General features: G+C 44.8%; 1 protein-coding gene across 8 annotated transcripts in view; it reads right to left on the bottom strand.

Annotated features, from left to right (window-relative positions):
• Nucleotides 1-19,807, bottom strand: part of Sirt3 (sirtuin 3) — a 28,702-nt gene that overhangs the window by 8,588 nt on the left and 307 nt on the right. The window contains exons 1-5 of one of the 8 annotated variants that reach the window (XM_038320725.2): nucleotides 19,693-19,769; nucleotides 17,487-17,531; nucleotides 10,316-10,507; nucleotides 10,008-10,240; nucleotides 8,798-8,898 (exon numbers count right to left, since the gene is read on the bottom strand). In XM_038320725.2, the coding sequence (XP_038176653.1) occupies nucleotides 8,798-8,898; nucleotides 10,008-10,240; nucleotides 10,316-10,362 (381 nt within the window). In that variant the 5' untranslated portion in view covers nucleotides 10,363-10,507; nucleotides 17,487-17,531; nucleotides 19,693-19,769. Of the gene's footprint in view, nucleotides 1-8,797; nucleotides 8,899-10,007; nucleotides 10,241-10,315; nucleotides 10,508-17,486; nucleotides 17,532-19,692; nucleotides 19,802-19,807 lie in introns of those variants that run through there. The other 7 variants (XM_038320681.2, XM_038320688.2, XM_038320675.2 and 4 more) reach the window with 7 other exon arrangements.

A 19,807-nucleotide genomic window follows, 5' to 3' on the forward strand; every position in this document is an offset into this window, starting at 1 on the left:
TGAGCCATCCTGCTAGCTCTATAATAATATATATAATACACTTACTGAACCATCCTGCTAGCTATGTAATAATAATATATATAATACACCTGCTGAGCCGTCCTGCTAGCTCTATAATAATAATATATATAATACACCTACTGAACCATCCTGCTATGATGGAGGAGTGTCTATGTGTTACTTTCATTGATTAATAAAAAAACTGCCTTGGCCCTTTAAGAGGACAGAAAATTAGGTAGGCAGAGTAGACAGAACAGAATTGTGGGAGAAAGGAAGCAGAATTGGGGAGCCGCTTCAGGCAGTCGCCATAGTGAGTCGCCATGCTTCTCCTCTCCGAGATGGATGCAGCTTAAGATCTCTCCTGGTAAGCGACCACCTCGTGGTGCTACAAGGATTACTAAATATGGGTTAATTAACCAATAAGAGGCTGAAACTAATGGGCCAGGCAGTATTTAAAAGAATACAGTTTCTGTGTAATTATTTTGGGTAAAGCTAGCCAGCTGGCAGGACACAACCCCGCCATTCCTTCTACACTGCTAGCTATGTAATAATAATATATATAATAATACACCTGCTGAGCCGTCCTGCTAGCTCTATAATAATAATATACCTGCTGAGTCACCCTGATAGCTCTATAATAAACTGTTTGTTTGCTTTGTTTTGGTTTTTTGTTTTTCAAGACAGGGTTTCTCTGTGTAACAGCCCTGGCTGTCCTGGAACTCACTCAGTAGACCAGGCTGTATAATGAACTCTTCAAGCTCAATGTTGTGGGACATTTGCACACTGTGTGAAGGTTTATTGCTGTGATTGGTGTAATAAAAAGCTGAACGGCCAACAACTGGGACTTTCAGGAAGAGAGAAAGGAGGAGGAAGAATCTAGGCTCCTGAGAGAGCTTCAAGGAGGTACAGAGGAAGCAGGATGGGTAGTACATGACAGAATGCTGAATAGAAACTTAAATTAATAGAAACTTAAATTAATCCATTTAAGTTACAAGAGACAGTTGAAAACAAGACTAAGCTAAGCCCAAGCTTCCATAATAAGTCTCTGTGTCATTAATTTGCAAGCTGGTAGCCCAAAGAAAAAGCTCAACAATAAAAATCAATTTGGAGGCTAGAGAGATGGTTCAGTGGTTAAGAACACTGGCTGCTCTTCCAGAAGACCTGGGTTTCATTTCCAGGACCCACATGGCAGCTCACAACTGTCTGTATCTCGAGTTTCAAGGGATCCAACACCCTCATACAGACACACATGCAGGCATAAACCAATGCACATAAAATTTAAAAAAAGGAATCAGCCAGGAGGTGGTGGCCCACACCTTTAATCCCAGCACTCAGAAGGCAGAGACAGGCAAATCTCTGTGAGTTTGAGGTCAGCATGGTCTATGGAGCCAGTTCCAGAACAGGTTCTAAAGCTACAGAGAAACCTTGTCTCGAAAAAACAAAAACAAAACAAAACAAAGAATCAATTTTGAAAATAGCAAAATACAGCATAGTGGTGGTGCCTTTAATCTAAGCACTCAGGAGGCAGAAGCAGGCAGGTCTCTGAGTTCAAGGCCAGCCTGGTCTAAAGAAGCAAGTTCCAGGACAGCCAGGGCTACAAAGAGAAATCCCTTCTCAAAGAAACAAAACAACAAAATATACACACAAAAAGAAAATAGCAAAATACACGGACACCTCCCCAAAGAATAACAGCTGACAAATGACCACTTGAGAAGCTGTTCACCATTAAAGACCACCAAGGAAATGCAAATCAAAGCAATGAGATATCACTGCACACCTGAACAGACATCTAACCCAGATCCTGAACACAGATAACAAAAGATACTGATCATGGAGCAGTAGGAGTTCTTGACTGCTGACTGGAATGCACACTATCATAGCAACTCGGACAGCTGGGTGGTGTGTGTGTCTGTGTGATGTTGGGAACTGAACCCAGGGCCACACATGAGCTAGTCTAGCTCTCTAAGTTACACCCACTATATACACCACGAAGTTATATGCAGCCTTCGCTTTGTACTTCTTACAAAACACACTGCTACAATGATCCAAAAATTGTTTCTTGCTGGGCAGTGGTGGCACATGCCTTTAATCCTAGCACTTGGAAGCAAGGCAGGTGGATCTCAAGACAAGGCAGGTGGAGTTTGAGGACAGCCTGATCTACAAAGTGAGTTCCACCAGTCAGAACTGTTACACAAAGAAACCCTGTTTTGAAAAGGAAAAAAAAGTTTCTTGCTATTTACCCAAAGAACCTAAAAATGTCTGTCCACACAAAAGCTGAATAAAGCGATTCATATCCTTGAAATGAAATATTCATATTGCTAGCAGAATGGATAAACCATGGTATATCTAGACAAATTGCACATTACTCAGAACAAATAAGAAGTTGGCTGCCAGGCCAGGAAAATACATGGAAGGAACAAATACACACTGGTAAGTGAAAGAAGTCAGTACGAAAGGCTGTGCGCTATGTGATCCCATTATGACACTCTAGAAAAGAGAACTGTAAGAAAGTAAGATCAGAATTGCTAGGGGTTGGGTGGATGAAGGATAAGCAGAACACAGAGGAACTTAAGGAGACTGACAGTACTGTGCATGATACCACACTAATGGATACTTGTCTCTACACATTTATCCAAACCCACAGAAGATACCACACTCTTCTGGGAAGAATGTCGTCAGTGTGGGCTCATCAGCTGCAAGGTAACTGACTTTGGTGTTGACAGTGATGGAAGCTGTATGTGCAATAGAACACAGATATACGGTACTTTCTACTTAATTTTGCTAAAGCGCTAAAAAATAAAGTTGATTTAAAAACTTACCTCCAAAGGCTATGTGTTGAGGACTCAATCCCCAGCCCATGGGGCTACTGAGAGAAGGTAGAGCCTGTAGATGGTAGTTCTAGCTAGAGTCTCAGGTCATATGTGAAGGGACCAGTATCGGCACAAGACACCCCAAGACCAGGTTCTCAGCACAAAAAGGATATTTATTCACCCAGAAGGACAAAAGGCAGGAGGGAATAAGAGACAAAGACAAGAGATAGAGAATGAGGGAGAAGAGGAAGGGAACAAGGTAGAAAAAGGATATTTGTCCCAGAAGGACAGACAAAGGACTGTCTCTGAATAGAGAGGAGACAGACAAGGCCCACAAGCAAGTGGCAGTTTATAAAGATAAAGGGGGAAGCCACATATTAGGATGAAGTGTTTAATTTTGATTGGGCGTGTTAATTAGGGCAGTCAAAGGGGAGCTTTTGATTGCTGGACTTCAATACTTTGATAGCTGGACGTTGGTGTGGTGATTTTTGTTTGTGATCTAACAAATAAAGCTTGCCTGAAGAGCAGACTATGAAGTGAGCCACTAGTTAGCCATAAAGACCAAGCAGTGGTGGCGCAGACCTTTAATCCCAACACTCAGGAGGCAGAGAGCTCTGTGAGTTCAAGACCACCTTGCTACACTAGATTGATTCACTCTCAAAGAGAAACAGAGCCAGGTAGTGGTGGCTCACACCTTTAATCCCAGTATTTGGGAGTCAACATGCCTTTAATCCCAGCACCAGGGAGGTGGAGACAGGAAGGGATAAGGCTAGGCAGACAAAGAAACATAAGGTAGGAGGGGACAGGAGTTCTACGCATTCAGTCTGAGGATTCACAGAGACAGGATCTTGCCTGCTTGGTTCTGAGGATTTCATAGAGGTAAGAACTAGCGGCTGGCTGCTCTGCTTCTCCGACCTTTCAGTTTTCACCCCCTAATATCTGACTCTGTGTTTTTATTATTAAGACCAATTGGAAATCACCCTACACCTTGGTAGTCAGCCTCAGGGGAAGGAAGTGGCCAAATAAGGGAACAGACCTTGGTGGCTAGCTTTAGGAATATATTCTATTTTTTTTTTTTTTTTTTTTTTTGCAAGGCAGATGGAATGCAAAGGGCAAGGTCTGCTAGCGCCCTGCCTGACATGCTCAGTCTGGCTAGAGTCCTCCATATGGAACACGCCCTCAAAGGGATAGTGGGCTCCTCCCTTTTCCTTTTTTCTCTTCCTTCCTAACCGTCAGTTTTGTACTGGACATTCTCACATCATGATCTGCCATCTTACCCAAGGCCCAAGATATGGACCAGTAGACATGGACCAGAATCTCTGAAACTGAGATCCAAGATAACCTTTTCTAAGTTTATTGTCTCTGGTATTTCATGCAGTGACAGAAAGCTGAATGACTGTTCTAAGACTTGTTAAAATTCCTATTTCATGGGCTGGAGAAATGGCCTCATGCTTGCGAGCACTTGTTGCTCTTGCAGAGGTGGCTCGAAACCATCTGTAACTCTAGTTCAGGGGATCCAGTGTCCTCTTCTGATCTCTGTGGGCACCAGGCACACACATGGTACAGTACATCTATATATACATACATACAAACACATACACACATATATATACATATATATTAAATAAAGAATTTTAATTCATATTTCCTGATTTCAAAACTTGCTATAAGCTACAGTAACCAAAGCAATGTGATACTGGCATTAAAAAAAAAGACATATAGATCAATAGAACAGAAAAGACAGTCCCCAAACAAATCTTTACATACATAATCAATATGTTTTGAAAATGATATCAAGCCTACTGTGTGGAGGAAAGTATAGTTTCATCCACTATGGCAGCTGGGTCGGGAGGTACATACCTCTAATCTCAGAATTTAGGAGGCAGATGGAAGTGGATCTCTAAGTTCAAGTCCACCCTGGCAAGTTCCAATTCAGCCAGGGCAACAAAGTGAGACCTGTCACGAAGGACTTGAGGGGAGAGTCCACAAGGGAAGCTGGGGAGATAGAGAAGCCAAAAGCACTGGGCTGCTCAAGGACCTTGGTTCAATTCCCAGCACCCACGTGGTGGCTCACAACTGTCTGTAACACCCTCTTCTAGGCTCCTGTGCACCGTGCACACACAAAGGGCACAGACAGACATGTGGGTAAAACACCCATATGCATAAAATAAATAAGAATAAAACATTTTAAGTGCTGAAAAAAGTGGATAGTCACAAGGAAAAGCAAGAATTGTGTCAAGGAAGAAAGTCACAGGTGAGCAGCACTGATTGTGAGGCTTTGTAAAGCCAGGTGTCGGGCATGCATGGAGACGAAGCTTAGACTGAGATGGCTTGCACTCACCGGCAAATGCAGACCTCATGAACTACTCCAAACCAAGGCTTCCTCATGAGACGGTTCTACCCTGCACACCAGTCACAATCCCAAATAAGCCCCTGAGATTAAGCCATGAACACAGTCATCATCACGGCACATTCTCAACTTCTTGAATTGTCTCTGAGTCCACAATACTAATAAACTCCAATAAACGCAATTCTTTGTGACAAACTAGACTGACTTTTATCTCATTTGACAAGTTGGAACTACATATAATGTATATTATACATAAAGGGGTTTTTTTGTTGTTTTTTTGGTTTTTCAAGACAGGGTTTCTCTGTAGCTTTGGAGCCTGTCCTGGAACTAGCTCTTGTAGACCAGACTGGTCTTGAACTCACAAAGATCCACCTGCCTCTGCCTCCTGAGTGCTGGGATTAAAGGCGTGCACCACCACCGCCAGGCCTACATGAAAGTTATTATATATTATACACAAAAATTAATTTAAAAAGGATCAAATTCATAAATATAAGAGCTAAAACATTTAACCCCTTAGAAAAAAAAAACACAAAAAAGCTCTGATAAATGCCAAAAGCATAGCCAACTAAATGGAGAACGCCCTGACAGCACCAAAGCTGCACAGTTCTGTGCAGAGCAGACAATGTCAGCAGAGGAAAACAGTGCAGGAGACAACGGGCAGGATGTAACTGGTGCAGCCTCTGTGAAAAAGGTCAATGAAACCGCAAAAAACTTAAGTTAGGTTTCCCATAGGATACAATTTCATACCTAGGAATACAATGGGAAGAACTGAAAGCAGGACCTCAGAGAGATACATGCACACCCACATTCACTCTCAATAACCAAAGGACAGCAACAAACCAAGTCTACACCAGCAAAGGAATGCAAGTGTAAAGCACAGCCAGCTGCAGAGTGGAATATTAGCAAACTTTAGAAAGGACGGAAAGTCAGACACACACTATAGGATGGCAAAATCTGAAGACATTACACTCTGAAACCAGCCCGTCACAAAAGGACAGCGCATAGGTGACAGTAGAAGGAACAGTACCACAGGCTCGGGGGAAGATGGTGTTTAATAGCTATGGAGTTTCTGATTGGTATGATAAAGACTGTTCTGGAAACGAATGGCAGTGCTGGCTGCAGAACATTAAGAATATACTTAATACCTTAGAACTACATTTAAAAATTGTGAAAATGGGGGACTGAAGCGATGGCTCAGCGGTTAAGCACACTTGTTGTTCTTGCAGAAGACCCAGGTTCAGGTCCCAAAACCAGCATGGTAGCTCACAATTGTCTGTAACTCCAGTCTCAGGGCATCCAATGCCTTCTGACTTCTACAGGCTCCCGCACCCATGTGGTGCACAAATATGCACTTGGGCACACATATACATATATGAAGTAAATATTTTAAAAACGGTATGAATAATGACTTTTGTGCTATATGTTTACTACAAGGAAACATCTTAGATCCTTATGAGGGTTTTTTAGAGAGTTTTACTACGTAGTCTAGGTTAACCCTGAGCCCACAATCCCCCACCATCTAGTCCTTGAATTCTGCAGTTACAAGTATACACTATAACTCAGCTAGGAAAAATATTTGAAATATGAACAAAAAGAAGTATGTACATGTTAATTATTACTAAAAGGGCACAAAGAGATTATATAGCTTTGGTCACAGCACTCTTCTCAAAACTATGACCAATGCCTGGCAGAAGCAACTTAAGGGATGAAATATTATTGTGACTCACAGCTGGAAAGGGAATTCAGTCCATCATTGTGCCAGGATTAGTTCTGTGGAAATTTGAAAATGGTCCCATAGATTAAGAGAGACTGACACTCCTGGGAAGTGTGGCCTTGCTGGAGTAGATGTGACATTGTTGGAGGAAGTGTGTCACTGGGGGGTGGGCTTTGAGGTCTCAGAAACTCAAGCCAGGCCTAGTGTGTCTCAATCTCTTCCTGCTGCTTGGAGATCCTGATGTGGAACTCTTGGCTCCTCTCCAGCACCGTGTCTGCCCGCACACCATCGATAGCCCACATGATGATGACTGACTAAGCCTCTGACCTGTAAGCCAGTCCCAGTTAAATGTTTTCTTTTGTAAGAGTTGCCACGGTCACAGTGTCTCTTCACAGCAACAGACACCCTAACTAAGACAGGCTCCACTTGTGAAGATGGGAATGTATGGCTGCAGCTTTTCATATTATGGCCAAACAGGAAGCTGAAAGCAAAGGCTAGAACCTAAAGCTGGTAAAGGATCACCCAAGTGGCCTACTTCTGTCAGTCAAGCCTCATAGCCCAAAGGCTCTACATCAGCACGAACTGCAGACTGGGTGCTCAAACATACAAATGTTTGACATGTGTAGGGGAGCATTTGCTTTAAACTATAACAACTTCCAAACTGATGTCCTAGAAAGGAATGGAAGAATGGAGCAAGGAGGGGAGAGATGGAGGAAGGGATGAAGGAAAGAAATGATAATCATTTCCAACTCAAATTATCAGGCCTGGTGGCAGACAACTTAAGCTAAGCCACCTTTCTGGCCTACTGCTTTGCTGTCTGTCTGCCTCTTCTACCTACCCACATACTTGCTGCTTGTTCTTTCCCTTTGGTTTGCTATATGCTTAACAAACTCACTGCTTGAAACAGAAAGCACAGAGACTGTAGGTGATTCTCTGGACCTTACAGAATAGTACTGCGGATATGGACCACACATGTGCACATGCCTGTGGAAGACAGAGGTGCATGCTAAGCACCTTCTTCAGTTACTCTCCATATGTGTGCCATGTGTGTTTTGAGACGGGTCTCTCTATCTATTCCTGGCTATCCTGGAGTTCAATAATGTGGACCAGGCTGGCCTTGAACTCAGACAGATCTGCCTGCTTCTGCCTCAAGTGCTGAGATTAAAGGCACATGCCACCATGGCTTGGCTCCACCTTATGTTTTGAAATAGGGTCTCACCATTTGCAGCTCACTAGTTAGGCTAGCTGGTTGGCCAATGAGCTCCACAGATATACCTGTCTCTACCCACTCAACCCAGGGTTACAGACATGTAGTACTATGAAGCCCAACTTTTACATGGGTGTTGGGAATCCAAACACAGGCCTTTGGGTTTAGCAGCACTAAGCCAGCTATCAGTTTGTATTGGGAATCCGAGATTCTAGGTGGGATGCCACGCCTGCCCAGCATTCATATGGCTACCACTGTATCCACCCAGCCATCTCCCTATGCCCTCCAGCCTTAGTTCTTTATCCACCCAGCCATCTCCCTATGCCCTCCAGCCTTAGTTCTTTTATAAGTATGTATTTTTTTAATTAAAAATAAAGGAGCCAAGCATGGTTTAGCATATCCTTAATCCCAACAGAAGCAGTTGGATCCCTATGAGTTCCAGGCCAGCCTGCTCTAAATTGTGAGACCCTGTCTCGAATAAACAAACAAAAGCCAGGCATGGTGACATATACTAGTAATCCCACACTGGAGAGGCAGAGAAAAGTGGATCCCTCGGTTTCCCTGGCCAGCCAGCCTAGACAATTTGGTGAGTTTCAGACCACTGTGAGTATCCTGCTTCAAAAACAAACAAATAAACAATCATAAAATACCACTATTATAGATATTCCACCCCCAAGGACTGCAGAAAGCAGAAACAATTTCACGAGGTAACTCACCCAGAAGTCCTCCCCTGGGAAGGACCTTCGACAGACTGTGCACGTAGCTGACGCAAAGGTCCCATGAGCTTCAACCAGCTTTGATGGAGGGATACCAGACACTGAAATGCAAACCACAGCTCAGTGTGCAGCCCCATGATGGCTATGCAAGCACAAAGCACAGCTTCTGGACTTGACAGGACAAAAACAGCTGTGTGGCTGATAAGCGGAAAGTGACCTCTCAGTCAGGTGTAGTGGCTCATGCCTGGATCCTGGCTGAGGCTAAAGAACTGAGGCTAAGACAGTCTGCAGTAGGAAATTCAAGGCCAGGAAGAGCAATAGCAGAACCTTCTCAACAACCAAAACTTTCTCATGAAGTCCATTGCTGCTGTTTGGTAATTGCAGTGCTGAAACCCACAGCCAGGAAATTCCTACCTTCCCCCAAAACCTGTCCTGTCTGGGGGATAAGGAAGCCTTGGTGGGGCAGCCACTGCTGTCTCTGTGCTTCTGAGCTGTAGATTCTTCCTTAGAAGAATCCTGTCCCTGGAGTAGGGGGCTGCCTTTCTTCAGACCACAGCACACCCTCGTGTCTGAGGAGGTGGCTGCTGTTCACTGACTACTGCCATGGCTGCAGGTGCACCTTGAAGAAGCGCCAGCAAATTCTCCCTCACTGCTGTGTGACTGGGTGAAGCAGAACCAAAACATGTCTGACTGACCAGGACAACACAAAATGCTGGTGGTTCTTCATATAACGCTACCAGAGCTATGCTTAATAAGGCTGTATCTTCCAGGGATATCCAGAGATATTTAGACACTGTTTCTATATGAACATTATGATGTGAGGGGTCTGCCTGAAAACAATCGGAAGCTAAAAGAGGACAGAGAACAAGGCCTGGCCATGTGTCAGTAATGGATACTGAGGGAAAAGACACATGGGAGAGAGGGAGTCGAAAAGGAAAAGAAAAAGGGAAGAAGAGGGGAGAGTGGGAGGGGAAGAGAGATAGATCCACACCAGTTTCAAAATAATATGAACTTTAGTTTCCAACTAAAACTCAAACCCCAGAAGGTGTGTGGGAGACAGGCCTACAGAGAGGGTTCACTTGTGGCTCAAACACAGAAGTAGCACAGGCATAGCAGCTGCCTGGTAATGTCCCAGGGATGACATATAGACACTGGCACAGACAGTCCTCCTTAGAAGCAGGCACAGACATGCAAGGAGCAAACGGCTCACCTCTCTCAAGCCCATCAATGTTCTGTGTGTAGAGCCGCAGCAGCAGCTCCTTGTCGTGGAGCAGTCGAAGGAAGTAGTGGGTGACATTAGGCTTATAGTGCCCAGGGTACAGCTCCTTGGCCAGTGTGAAAAACGGCTTGGGATTGTGAAAGAAAAAGTCAAGTTCAAAAATGGCCTCTGGGTATGGGATGTTATACTGCTGCAGGTTGCTGTACAGGCCACTCCCTGGGGATCTGTAGAGACAGAAGGGGAAGGCTGAGCCCTGCAGAACAGAGTGGGGAATGACATCACAGGGAACTGCGCCATACCTGAAGTCTGGGATGCCACTGGGTGTGCTGATGCCAGCTCCCACCATGACCACGACCCTCCTGCAGGCTCTGGTCCGAAGCAGCTCAGCCACATCCTGCAGAGAGAGCTTGGCCTTCTCACCGCTGCCCCCACATCCGAAGCTGCTGCAGGCTCCCACAGAGAGGGCTATGGGCCTTCTCCCACCTGTGACACTGACAGCAAGAGCACAAAGACAGGCAGCAGGCAGCAATCAGTCCGAGGTCAGCAAGAGCGAGTGCCCTGTGCTCTTCCCACCACCAAAGGTGGACACGCACTTCTCTCAAGTGTCATCCAGATAACCACTTTTTCAACATGCATAGCTACCACCAACTAAAGCAGAAAGCCATCTCGTATCAGAAATTAAGATTTACTTAGGGTTTACAGACACTGCATGCATCAGGGAAGCGCTGCCACAGCCCCATCATCAGAGGTGTGAGCAGGGGTACTCTGGAAAGGCCACAGCGGGGACAATTCTGCAGGCTGACTGACGGGATAGAACCTTAGAGTTGGAGTGTTACAGATTTAGAGCTAAACCTGCCTTGGGCTATCTTTAGACCCTTGGGTAGGACACCTAACATCCTTTTGATTATGATGTAAGACCTTTGGAATGTATTGACTTCGAAGAACACAAGTTTCCACTAACTCAGGAGCTACAGATGTCATTAGATAGGATCTGAAGCCTACAGAAGAGATTTACTGCTTGGCTGTAACCCACCTCCCTGATGTCCCCACCAATGTACTCGGTAAATACACGAATTTCTGCCGTCTTATGGTCTATGACTGAAAGCTTATAGAACTCCTTCTAGATTGAGATTTTACTTGGAGTAACCTGAGTCCATGATTCCAGCATGGCCTCTCACACTGGGCTTAGGATAAACTGTCTTATTTCCTTTAAAGCAAGAGCTCTGCTCTGTGTCGACAGTATAGGCACTCAATGTGAGACCCCCCCCCACCAGGTATGATCCGGTCTCATCAGGAGTCATCAGGATCAGTGCCAAGTGACAGATTGAGTCTTCTGTGCCCAAATATCTGTCACCTCCTCAGATAGACATGTGAGAGTCCTCCCTGGAGTCTGGAGTCTGAACCTGCTTTCATTGGACTGATGGTCCACTGGCTTATCTGAGCACTAGTATACTGGGCACCTTCTGGCTGTTGCAGAGAATCTGTGATAAGGCATTAATCAGAATCTTTGTTGCTGAGCATTCATGCTTTTTCTCCCAGAACTCCTGCCTTTTTAATTTGCATTCTAGTTATTTATTTACGTATTTATTATCTCTGTCTCTTGCTTATTGCAACCTGGCCCCTCTCATTCAGCACGGTCTTCTCCCTCCTCCACCATAGTATCCTCCCTCCTTCCTGACTTTGCCTCTTTTTTTTCTGTTTGTTTGTTTTATTGAGACAGGTTTCCCCTGACTTTCCTGAAACTAGCTCTGGAGACCAGGCTGGCCTGGAACTCACAGAGATTTTCCTGCCTCTGCCTCCCAAGCATTGGGATCAAAGGCCTGCACTACCATGGGCTGGCACCTCTTCTTTCTTCATCACCCTTTCCTGTCTTATCCAGTAACCCCCAAGAGGAAGAAAACCCTGTATCAGACCCAGTGTGGCAGTGTACCCCTTTAGTCCCAGAGCCTGGGAGACAGAGGCAGGCAGATCCCTGTCATTTCTAGGCCAGCCTGGTCTACACAGTAAGTTTCAGGACAGCCAGGCTATATAAAAAGACTCTGTCTCAGAAAGCAAAAAACAAAACCAAAAACATTCTGCATCAAAGGAAAAGATTGTTATAACCTCTGTGGTGTTTTAAATAAGAATGGCCCCCATAAGCTCATACATTTGAATGCTTAGTTACCAGAGAGTGGCACTATTTGAGAAGGATTAGGAGGTGTGGCCTTGTTGGAGGAAATGTGCCACTTGGGGTGGACTTTGAAGTTTGAAAAGCTCATGCCAGGCCCAGTCTCTCTGTTTTTGGGTCAGGATGAAACTCTCAGCTACTTCTGCAACACCATGCTTACCTGCATACTGCCATGCTCCCTACCATGATGATAATGGACTAAGCCTCTGAAACTGTAAGCCAGCCCCAATTAAATGCCTTCCTTTATAAGTGTTGCCATGGTCACGCTATCTCTTCACAGGAATAGAACAGTGGCTAAGACTGCCTCTCTTGGGATAAAGCCTATGTGCCAAGGACAACTGTGGAAAAAGGTGGGTGGAGTTCTTAGACTGATACCACAATACAGAGTCCAGAATCCAGATACAGACCCACATATGGTGATTTCATTTAGTGCTTTTTAATAGGGAAAGGTCTTTTGTGTTGCTGCTGTTGTTGTGGCTTTTTGTTTTGTTTTGTTTTTGTTTTTCAAGACAGGGTTTCTCTGTAGCTTTGGAGCCTGTCCTGGAACTAGCTCTTGTAGATCAGGCTGGCCTCGAACTCACAGAGATCCACTTGCCTCTGCCTCCCAAGTGCTGGGATTAAAGGAGTGTGCCACCACTGCCCAGCTAACTGTTGTTTTATATTTAAATAATCAGATGTTAATATGAGAAAAAAATCACATTTGACACCCTTCTTCACCATACACAAATACTGATTTGAAATAAGCTAAGCACATTGGCATATCCTGTAATCATGACTACGTAGGAGGCTGAGGCAGGAGAGCACCTTAAGACTAGGAGTTCAAAGACATCCTTGGCAATATGGCAAGAGCCCATCTCAAAAGATAATGCATCATAGTGTACAGCAACAAAATCTCAGCCAGGCGGTGGTGGCACACACCTTTAACCCCAGGACTTGGGAGGCAGAGGCAGGCGGATCTCTTGAGTTTGAGGCCAGACTGGTCTACAAGAGCTAGCTCCAGGACAGGGACCAAAGAGACACAGAGAAACCCTGTCTCGAAAAACAAAACGAAGCAAAAAAAATAAGATCTCTAAGAAAAATCACAGAGGGCTATATATTTATGACCTTGAGATTGCAAAAAAAAATTGCCAACTATTTAAGAAAATAAAGTATACTCTCCTCTCCCCCCCCCCCTGAAAAAAAAGGTAAAAGGATGAAGCCTTGAGGAAGAGAATCTGGGTGGGAATTTTTGATTACGGGTTTCCTAGACCATATCAGGACGCCCCGAGATTTGCTGAAGAATTTCAGATCATCACTGCCTAACTCAGCTCCTGACAAGGCAGATGGACAGTTTCATTCGGCCGACTGGGGAAAAGCCTCCTTAGAAGACTGAAAAGACAGCTGCTGACACTAAGGATGCTTGTTAACAAAGAGGAAATCACCCTGGCTGTAGTGTCGAAGATATTCCCACAGGATGTGCTAGATACCGTGAAGCTCAGAGTTTACACTGTTATATAATCGGGTTAAGAATGAGGCTCTAGGCCGGGCGGTGGTGGCGCACGCCTTTAATCCCAGCACTCGGGAGGCAGAGGCAGGCGGATCTCTGTGAGTTCGAGGCCAGCCTGGTCTACAAGAGCTAGTTCCAGGACAGGCTCTAAAAAAGCTGCAGAGAAACCCTGTCTCGAAAAACCAAAAAAAAAAAAAAAAAAAGAATGAGGCTCTATAGATGACCCCAGAAAGAAAAAAACCATACCATGAGAGCGGCCAACCTATACAATCAAGCAAGGCCATGCATCTGGCAAATCAAGGCTCTTCCCACACAGCTCTCAAAGGTCCCGAGGGTCAATTCAAATGTCAGAAAATAGTAAGAGAATATGAACTCATTTTTCAAAGGAAGACTATACAGAAGGCAATGTACAAGTGATGGGTTCCAATGATGCCTCAAGAGGTTTTTCATTCAGGAAAAATGTGAAATCTAATAATTCCAGCACCCGCGGGTGGTGGTAGCACACGCCTTTAATTCCAGCACTTGGGAGACTGAGGCAGGAAGATCACTGTGAGTTTGAGGCTAGCCTGGTCTGCAGAGCGAGTTCCAACAGTCTCCAAAGCTACACAGAGAAACCCTGCCTCCCCGAAAAAAAAAAAAAATCAGCCAGGTATAGTGGAGCATGCCTTTAATCCCAGCATTCAGGAGGTAAAGGGAGGCAGATCTCTGTGGGTTCAAGTCTAGCCTGGTATACATGGTGAGTTCTAGGACAGTCAGGGCCATGTAGAGAGACCCTGTCTCAAAAAAAAGTAGGAATCAAAACTTTAAGAAAAATAATTCTTTCACCAAGTTCTGCAACCAAAAAATGAGAAATTACTAAGGCAGAATGGTAGATATCTGTTAGTTCAGCATCAACCTAGCTGACATAGGGAATTTCAGGCCAGCCAGGCCTACACAGTGAGAACCTGTCTCAATATGTGTGTGTGTGTGTGTGTGTGTATGCATGTATAGATATACATATATATAAAATGAAACATTTCTTACATAAATAAGACAACGCATTAGTGCATTAATGCACTAAGAGATATTCTAAACTAAATGGTGCAAAGCACCAAAATCCCTATCAAGTATTAAAATATATCTAAGCTCTAAATAAGGAATAAAGAACAAAATATAATCACTGAAAAGTTTTGGATTTGAGGTTCAGAGGGGACCTGGGTAGGAGATTCAATCCAAGAGTTATCAGCACCATGAAAAGCACTCATGAAAAGGCATGAGGAAAGGCCTCTGGGACAATTCTGGCCCCTGAAGCAGAGTGGGGGTACCTTCTTACAGGGTTTAGGGGAGAGGGAAGTTCCATGTGGCTTGTAGTCAGGTTAAGTCTTATTCCCAAGCAGCGGGGAGGACAAGAATGTCTTGCACCGTGAAGAAATGTGTGGCTTTGAGGATGTGGGGGAATTGGCTTGAGAGGTCCACTTCATGACTATGTATCCACCATACAGGATGTATCATTGGTATTCTCGGGTAGACTGGAATCTGGTAGTGTGGGGCCTGTCCACAGAATCAGTTATGGGGGCAGACAGACACTGCCACAAATGGGCATGACTTGAGCTACTAGTATGTAGCTTGGGTTGTAACAATTCCAGTTTTTTGTTTATATATAAAGAAACAGCAAGATAATTTACAGGAAGGAAAAGAGATAGAGGGGAAGGCTTTTAGGGGGGTACCAGGCACAGTATTCAATTTCTGGCTTCTTCTCATTGGCATCAAGCATATATAAATGATGCAATACCTAGAAATTAAACTGGAAGAAAAGCTGGAGCCCTGGCATCTATGTAAAAACCAAGTGTGATCCCTGGAGGTCATTGGCCAATCAAATTAGCCAAACTGGTAAGAGACCTTGTCTCAAACACCAAAGTAGAGGGCTGGAGAGCTAGTTCAGAAGTTAAGAACACTGGCTGCTCTTCCTGAGGACCCAGTTTCAATTCCCAGATGCACATGGCAGCTCACAATTGTCTATAACTCCAGAGGATCTGATGCTTCTATCCTTTTCTGGCACTTGTACCCATGTGAACATACCCACGCATGTGCAGACACACACAACCGCATATAACTAAAAATAATAAAAATAAATCCTAAAAAAAAAAAAGGTTCAGAGGCTGGAGATGGCCCAGCAGTTAAGAGTATATACTGCTCTTCCAGAAGACCTAGGATAAATTTCTAGCACCTACATGGTGACTCCCAAACATCAGTAATTCCAGTCCCGGGGGCTCCCATGACCCCTTCTGGCCTTGACAGGCACTGCACACTGCATATACATATGGTGCTAGGCCGCACAGACATGCAGGCAAGGAAAATGCCCATACACATAAAATACATAAACTTTTTAAAACAATAAATAAAAAAGGGTATAAAGTGATTGAGAAAGACTTCTTACAGTAATATATGGCCTCCATATACACACATGTACCCACTCACATGAACACATGTGCATGCGTGCGTACACACACACACACACACACACACAAGAAACAATATAAACAGCACAGAACCTGCAATCTGGCCTGAAAATGCCCACACCAAATTCTGCAGCCAAAGAAACACTGGGCACTGCAGTTTCACATGGTCCTGGGAGATTCCTGAATCTACAGCCTTGACTCAGGGCTCTCTTGACATCTAACCAAGCTGCAATGTCTCCATCACCATGGCAATCTGCCCTGAATCCTTACCTCAGGCTACAGAAACTTTTCCTCACACCTTGAGAACTGACACTGGGTCAATTCTCCCATAGGATGTCCCTCATGACCAGTATAAAGACTTCACCACACTGGTTAGAGCAGATCAGATTGACCCTCCCCACATAAATGACTTGTCTACGGTTAGCACAGATGCAAAACAGACAACTAAGACTATGTCAACCCAGAATAAAGATGCCACCAGTACACTTTCAGCTAGGACGGTTCAGAACCTGTCTCCAAGCAGGACGATCCCAACAGTCTCTGCTCTCTTGTCACGTCCTACACTCCTCACAAAACTGCCTTCCCATCCGGCTGCTGTCCCAGCTCTCCTCACACCATTGCCTTTCTAGTGACAGGTTTTGTTGTTGTTTGTTTGATTTTTTGGTTTTTCGAGACAGGTTTCTCTGTAGCTTTGGAGCCTGTCCTGGAACTAGCTCTTGTAGCTGGCCTCAAACTCACAGAGATCCGCCTGCCTCTGCCTCCCAAGTACTGGGATTAAAGGCGTGCACCACCACCACCCGGCTTCTAGTGACAGTTTTAACCCTTCATTTTAGGTTTATTTGTTTTCATGTCCTAAATCCTAGTGGTTCTAACCCTTTCCCCATCCAGCATATTCTGCCTGAGAAGCACAGTCTCCTCTTTGAAGTGCCATAATCCACAAAGTTTATGCTTGCTTGCTGAATCCCAAGGATAATCACTGGCCCCCCTCTTAAAGGCAACGGTGCTGGCTCCCTCTCCTGTTAGGGTGCCTGTCAGCTCTCCCTTCTGTGACACAGCTGCCCTATCCACACAGTCAGTGTTCAGTTATTCTGGGACTTGTGTTCCACCAGCAAGCCAGCAGTAATTCTCCATCACCCGGAGCCTCGGCCGACAAAGTTCAAAGCAAGGAGGCCAAAAATGACTGGTGTGTTTTGTTGCTGGTTTTGGCATTGTTTTATTGTGCTGGGGGTGAAGAAGCAAGAGCTTTATCTCAGAATTACATCCCCACCCCTAATTCTTAGTCTGATTTGGAGGAACCTATGTTTATAAACCTTTCACCAGAGAGTACAGGAAATACAGAGGACAACAGCAAGAAAAAAACAACAGGAGAAAGGACTCACCTCTTCCCCCACTGCAGAGATGGGCCAATGCTTCTGAAGGTCCTGCTGTATCAGATGAGGGTATAAAAGCAATTTACCAAAGGTCCCTCTTCTGAGCTAAGTCAGTGAAACCCTCCAAGGGGGCTCCAGATGAAAATGATGTAGAATTAGAAAAAGAAAGCTCTGGCTCCAAAACCATCTCTCCCCCTCCAAACACTCCATCTCACAGCACAGAGGACAGCTCACTTACAGTGCATGCCCTAACATTGTCTGAACTCCTCTTAAATACAAACCATGAGAGAACACAAAATGGTTAAGAGAAAAGTTGTGACCATTGCTGAGTGCCTGGCAATTGCCAGCCATCCCTGTCAGGGCACATGAAGAACATTTCTTAGTCACCTGTACAAAACTGTTTGCAAGTCACTGACAATATCTACTTAATATCTACTTAAGGTGTAAGTTAAAGTACATCTACATGATATGGGAAACCCCTGGGATGAAGAGACCCAGAGGCTGGCATTGAGTGATGCCTGAGACACTGCAAAGAGACAAAAGGATGAAATCACCTAAGTGTCCCAAGATCTAAAATCAGAAGCAGAAGAAATGTTCTGTAAAGGTGCTCCTCCTCACAGACATCCCCAGGGTTCCTGTGTTGGGCTAATGACAGATGATCAGATATCAGAAATGCCTCCATGAATCTGAGTGTCTTTCCTGATCCCTACTCATCTGCAGCACCCAAAGGTCCACTGCAGAGAAAAAGCTCTGTAGTCATAGCCTGACTGCACACCTCTTTAGTAAAGTCTTCCACACAGCAAGGGGATAGACCATTGTCTACCCAAATATTTATCCATTATTGGGCACTTAGATTTCTTTGCTAACAACTGTCGGCCCTAAAAATTAAGGACTCTAGACTGGGAAGTTTGGAAGGACAGTGCTAGCTTAGCCTGCCAGAGAAGTGCAAGACCTAAGATTGATCCCCAGCACACACACACACACACACACACACACACACACACACACACACAAATCCAAACACGTCCATCACATTGGTAAACTGTGTGTTATTTGAGCTCACTGAGAAGCTGGTTTTGGAGGCAGGGTTGATAACCCCCATTTCAGACCCATGTTTGCCTCAAAGTCCAAGGTCTGAATGGGCTGGCTCCCCTAACTGTGTGATAGGAAGGAAAGAGAAGAGCAAAACAACCCAGGAGTGAAAGCACTGTGCCTAGGAGAACAGCTAGGTGACCATTTTCAACAAAGGTTCCTGTTGTTCACACCAGCATGTAAAAGCGCCTGAACTCCAGCTGACTACCAACTTCCTCCATTGTTTTTTTTTTTTTTGTTGGGTGTAGCAAGTATCCAATTTGATATTATCTCTCGGTGCTGGTGCTGCTATTTGTTCCTTTACTGAAAACCCTCACCAAAGGGGTTACTCTGTTCTGCCAGCCACTCTCTTGGCTGGCAGCTCCACCAGGCTACCTTAAAGGAGCTTCCTCGGTAGATTTCTGTTGGATTTTTTTTGAATATCAATGTAATGATTTCTCTCTCTAAATAAACTCACCCGTTTGAAACTGAAAATACGCCCGCCATAGATCATTTACAGAAGTATACAAAACATGTTACTATTTTGCAGACCGTCTGACTGTCAGTGAAATTTTAACCTCACAACCTTTATGGGGGTCAATTAAAACATAAACAACAACTGGATGTGGCTGCACGTGACTGTGATCTCAGCAGGTGGAAACAGTAGGCTGGGGAGTTCAAGGTCAGAGTCCTTCACACAGCCAGCTGGAGGTCAGTACAAACTAGCAGACCCAGTCTCAAAACAACACAAGCCATAAACTTCACACAAGGCAGTCTATTGGGAATTCATCCTCAAAACAGGGTACAAGCAAGGTTATTCAACAAAAGTTATTTGTAATAATTCGGGCTTAGAAACTATTTCGATAAGGAAATAGAAAGTATGTCATACTTTCTGCCACAGAAATTATGAGACACCCATACAATGAACTTCCACAAAACGATTCAAAGACCGTGCTGCAATGGAAATAGCTACATAAAAAAACATCTTTAAAGAGATGAGGGACAGATGAGGCCCCTCATTCGAGCCTTGTTGAAGAGCGCACCTGCCAGGTTCTCATGACCTCAATTGCTTTCAGCTGCCCGCCCCTAAAACACCTCCGACTGCCTATCTGCGGGACCCGGTGGCTTCCCTGCCGTGGCTCACCTCCGGGGCCCCACAGTCTGAGCGCGGCCAAAGCCAGTCGACCGCTCAGCGCCATGATGCTCAACAGGGAGACGGCGCCTAGAGGGTCAAGTGTCTTCCGAATCCCCGCCCCCGT

This window comes from Arvicola amphibius, chromosome 1 (genome assembly GCF_903992535.2).
Source record: "Arvicola amphibius chromosome 1, mArvAmp1.2, whole genome shotgun sequence".
Taxonomy (NCBI): Eukaryota; Metazoa; Chordata; class Mammalia; order Rodentia; family Cricetidae; genus Arvicola; species Arvicola amphibius.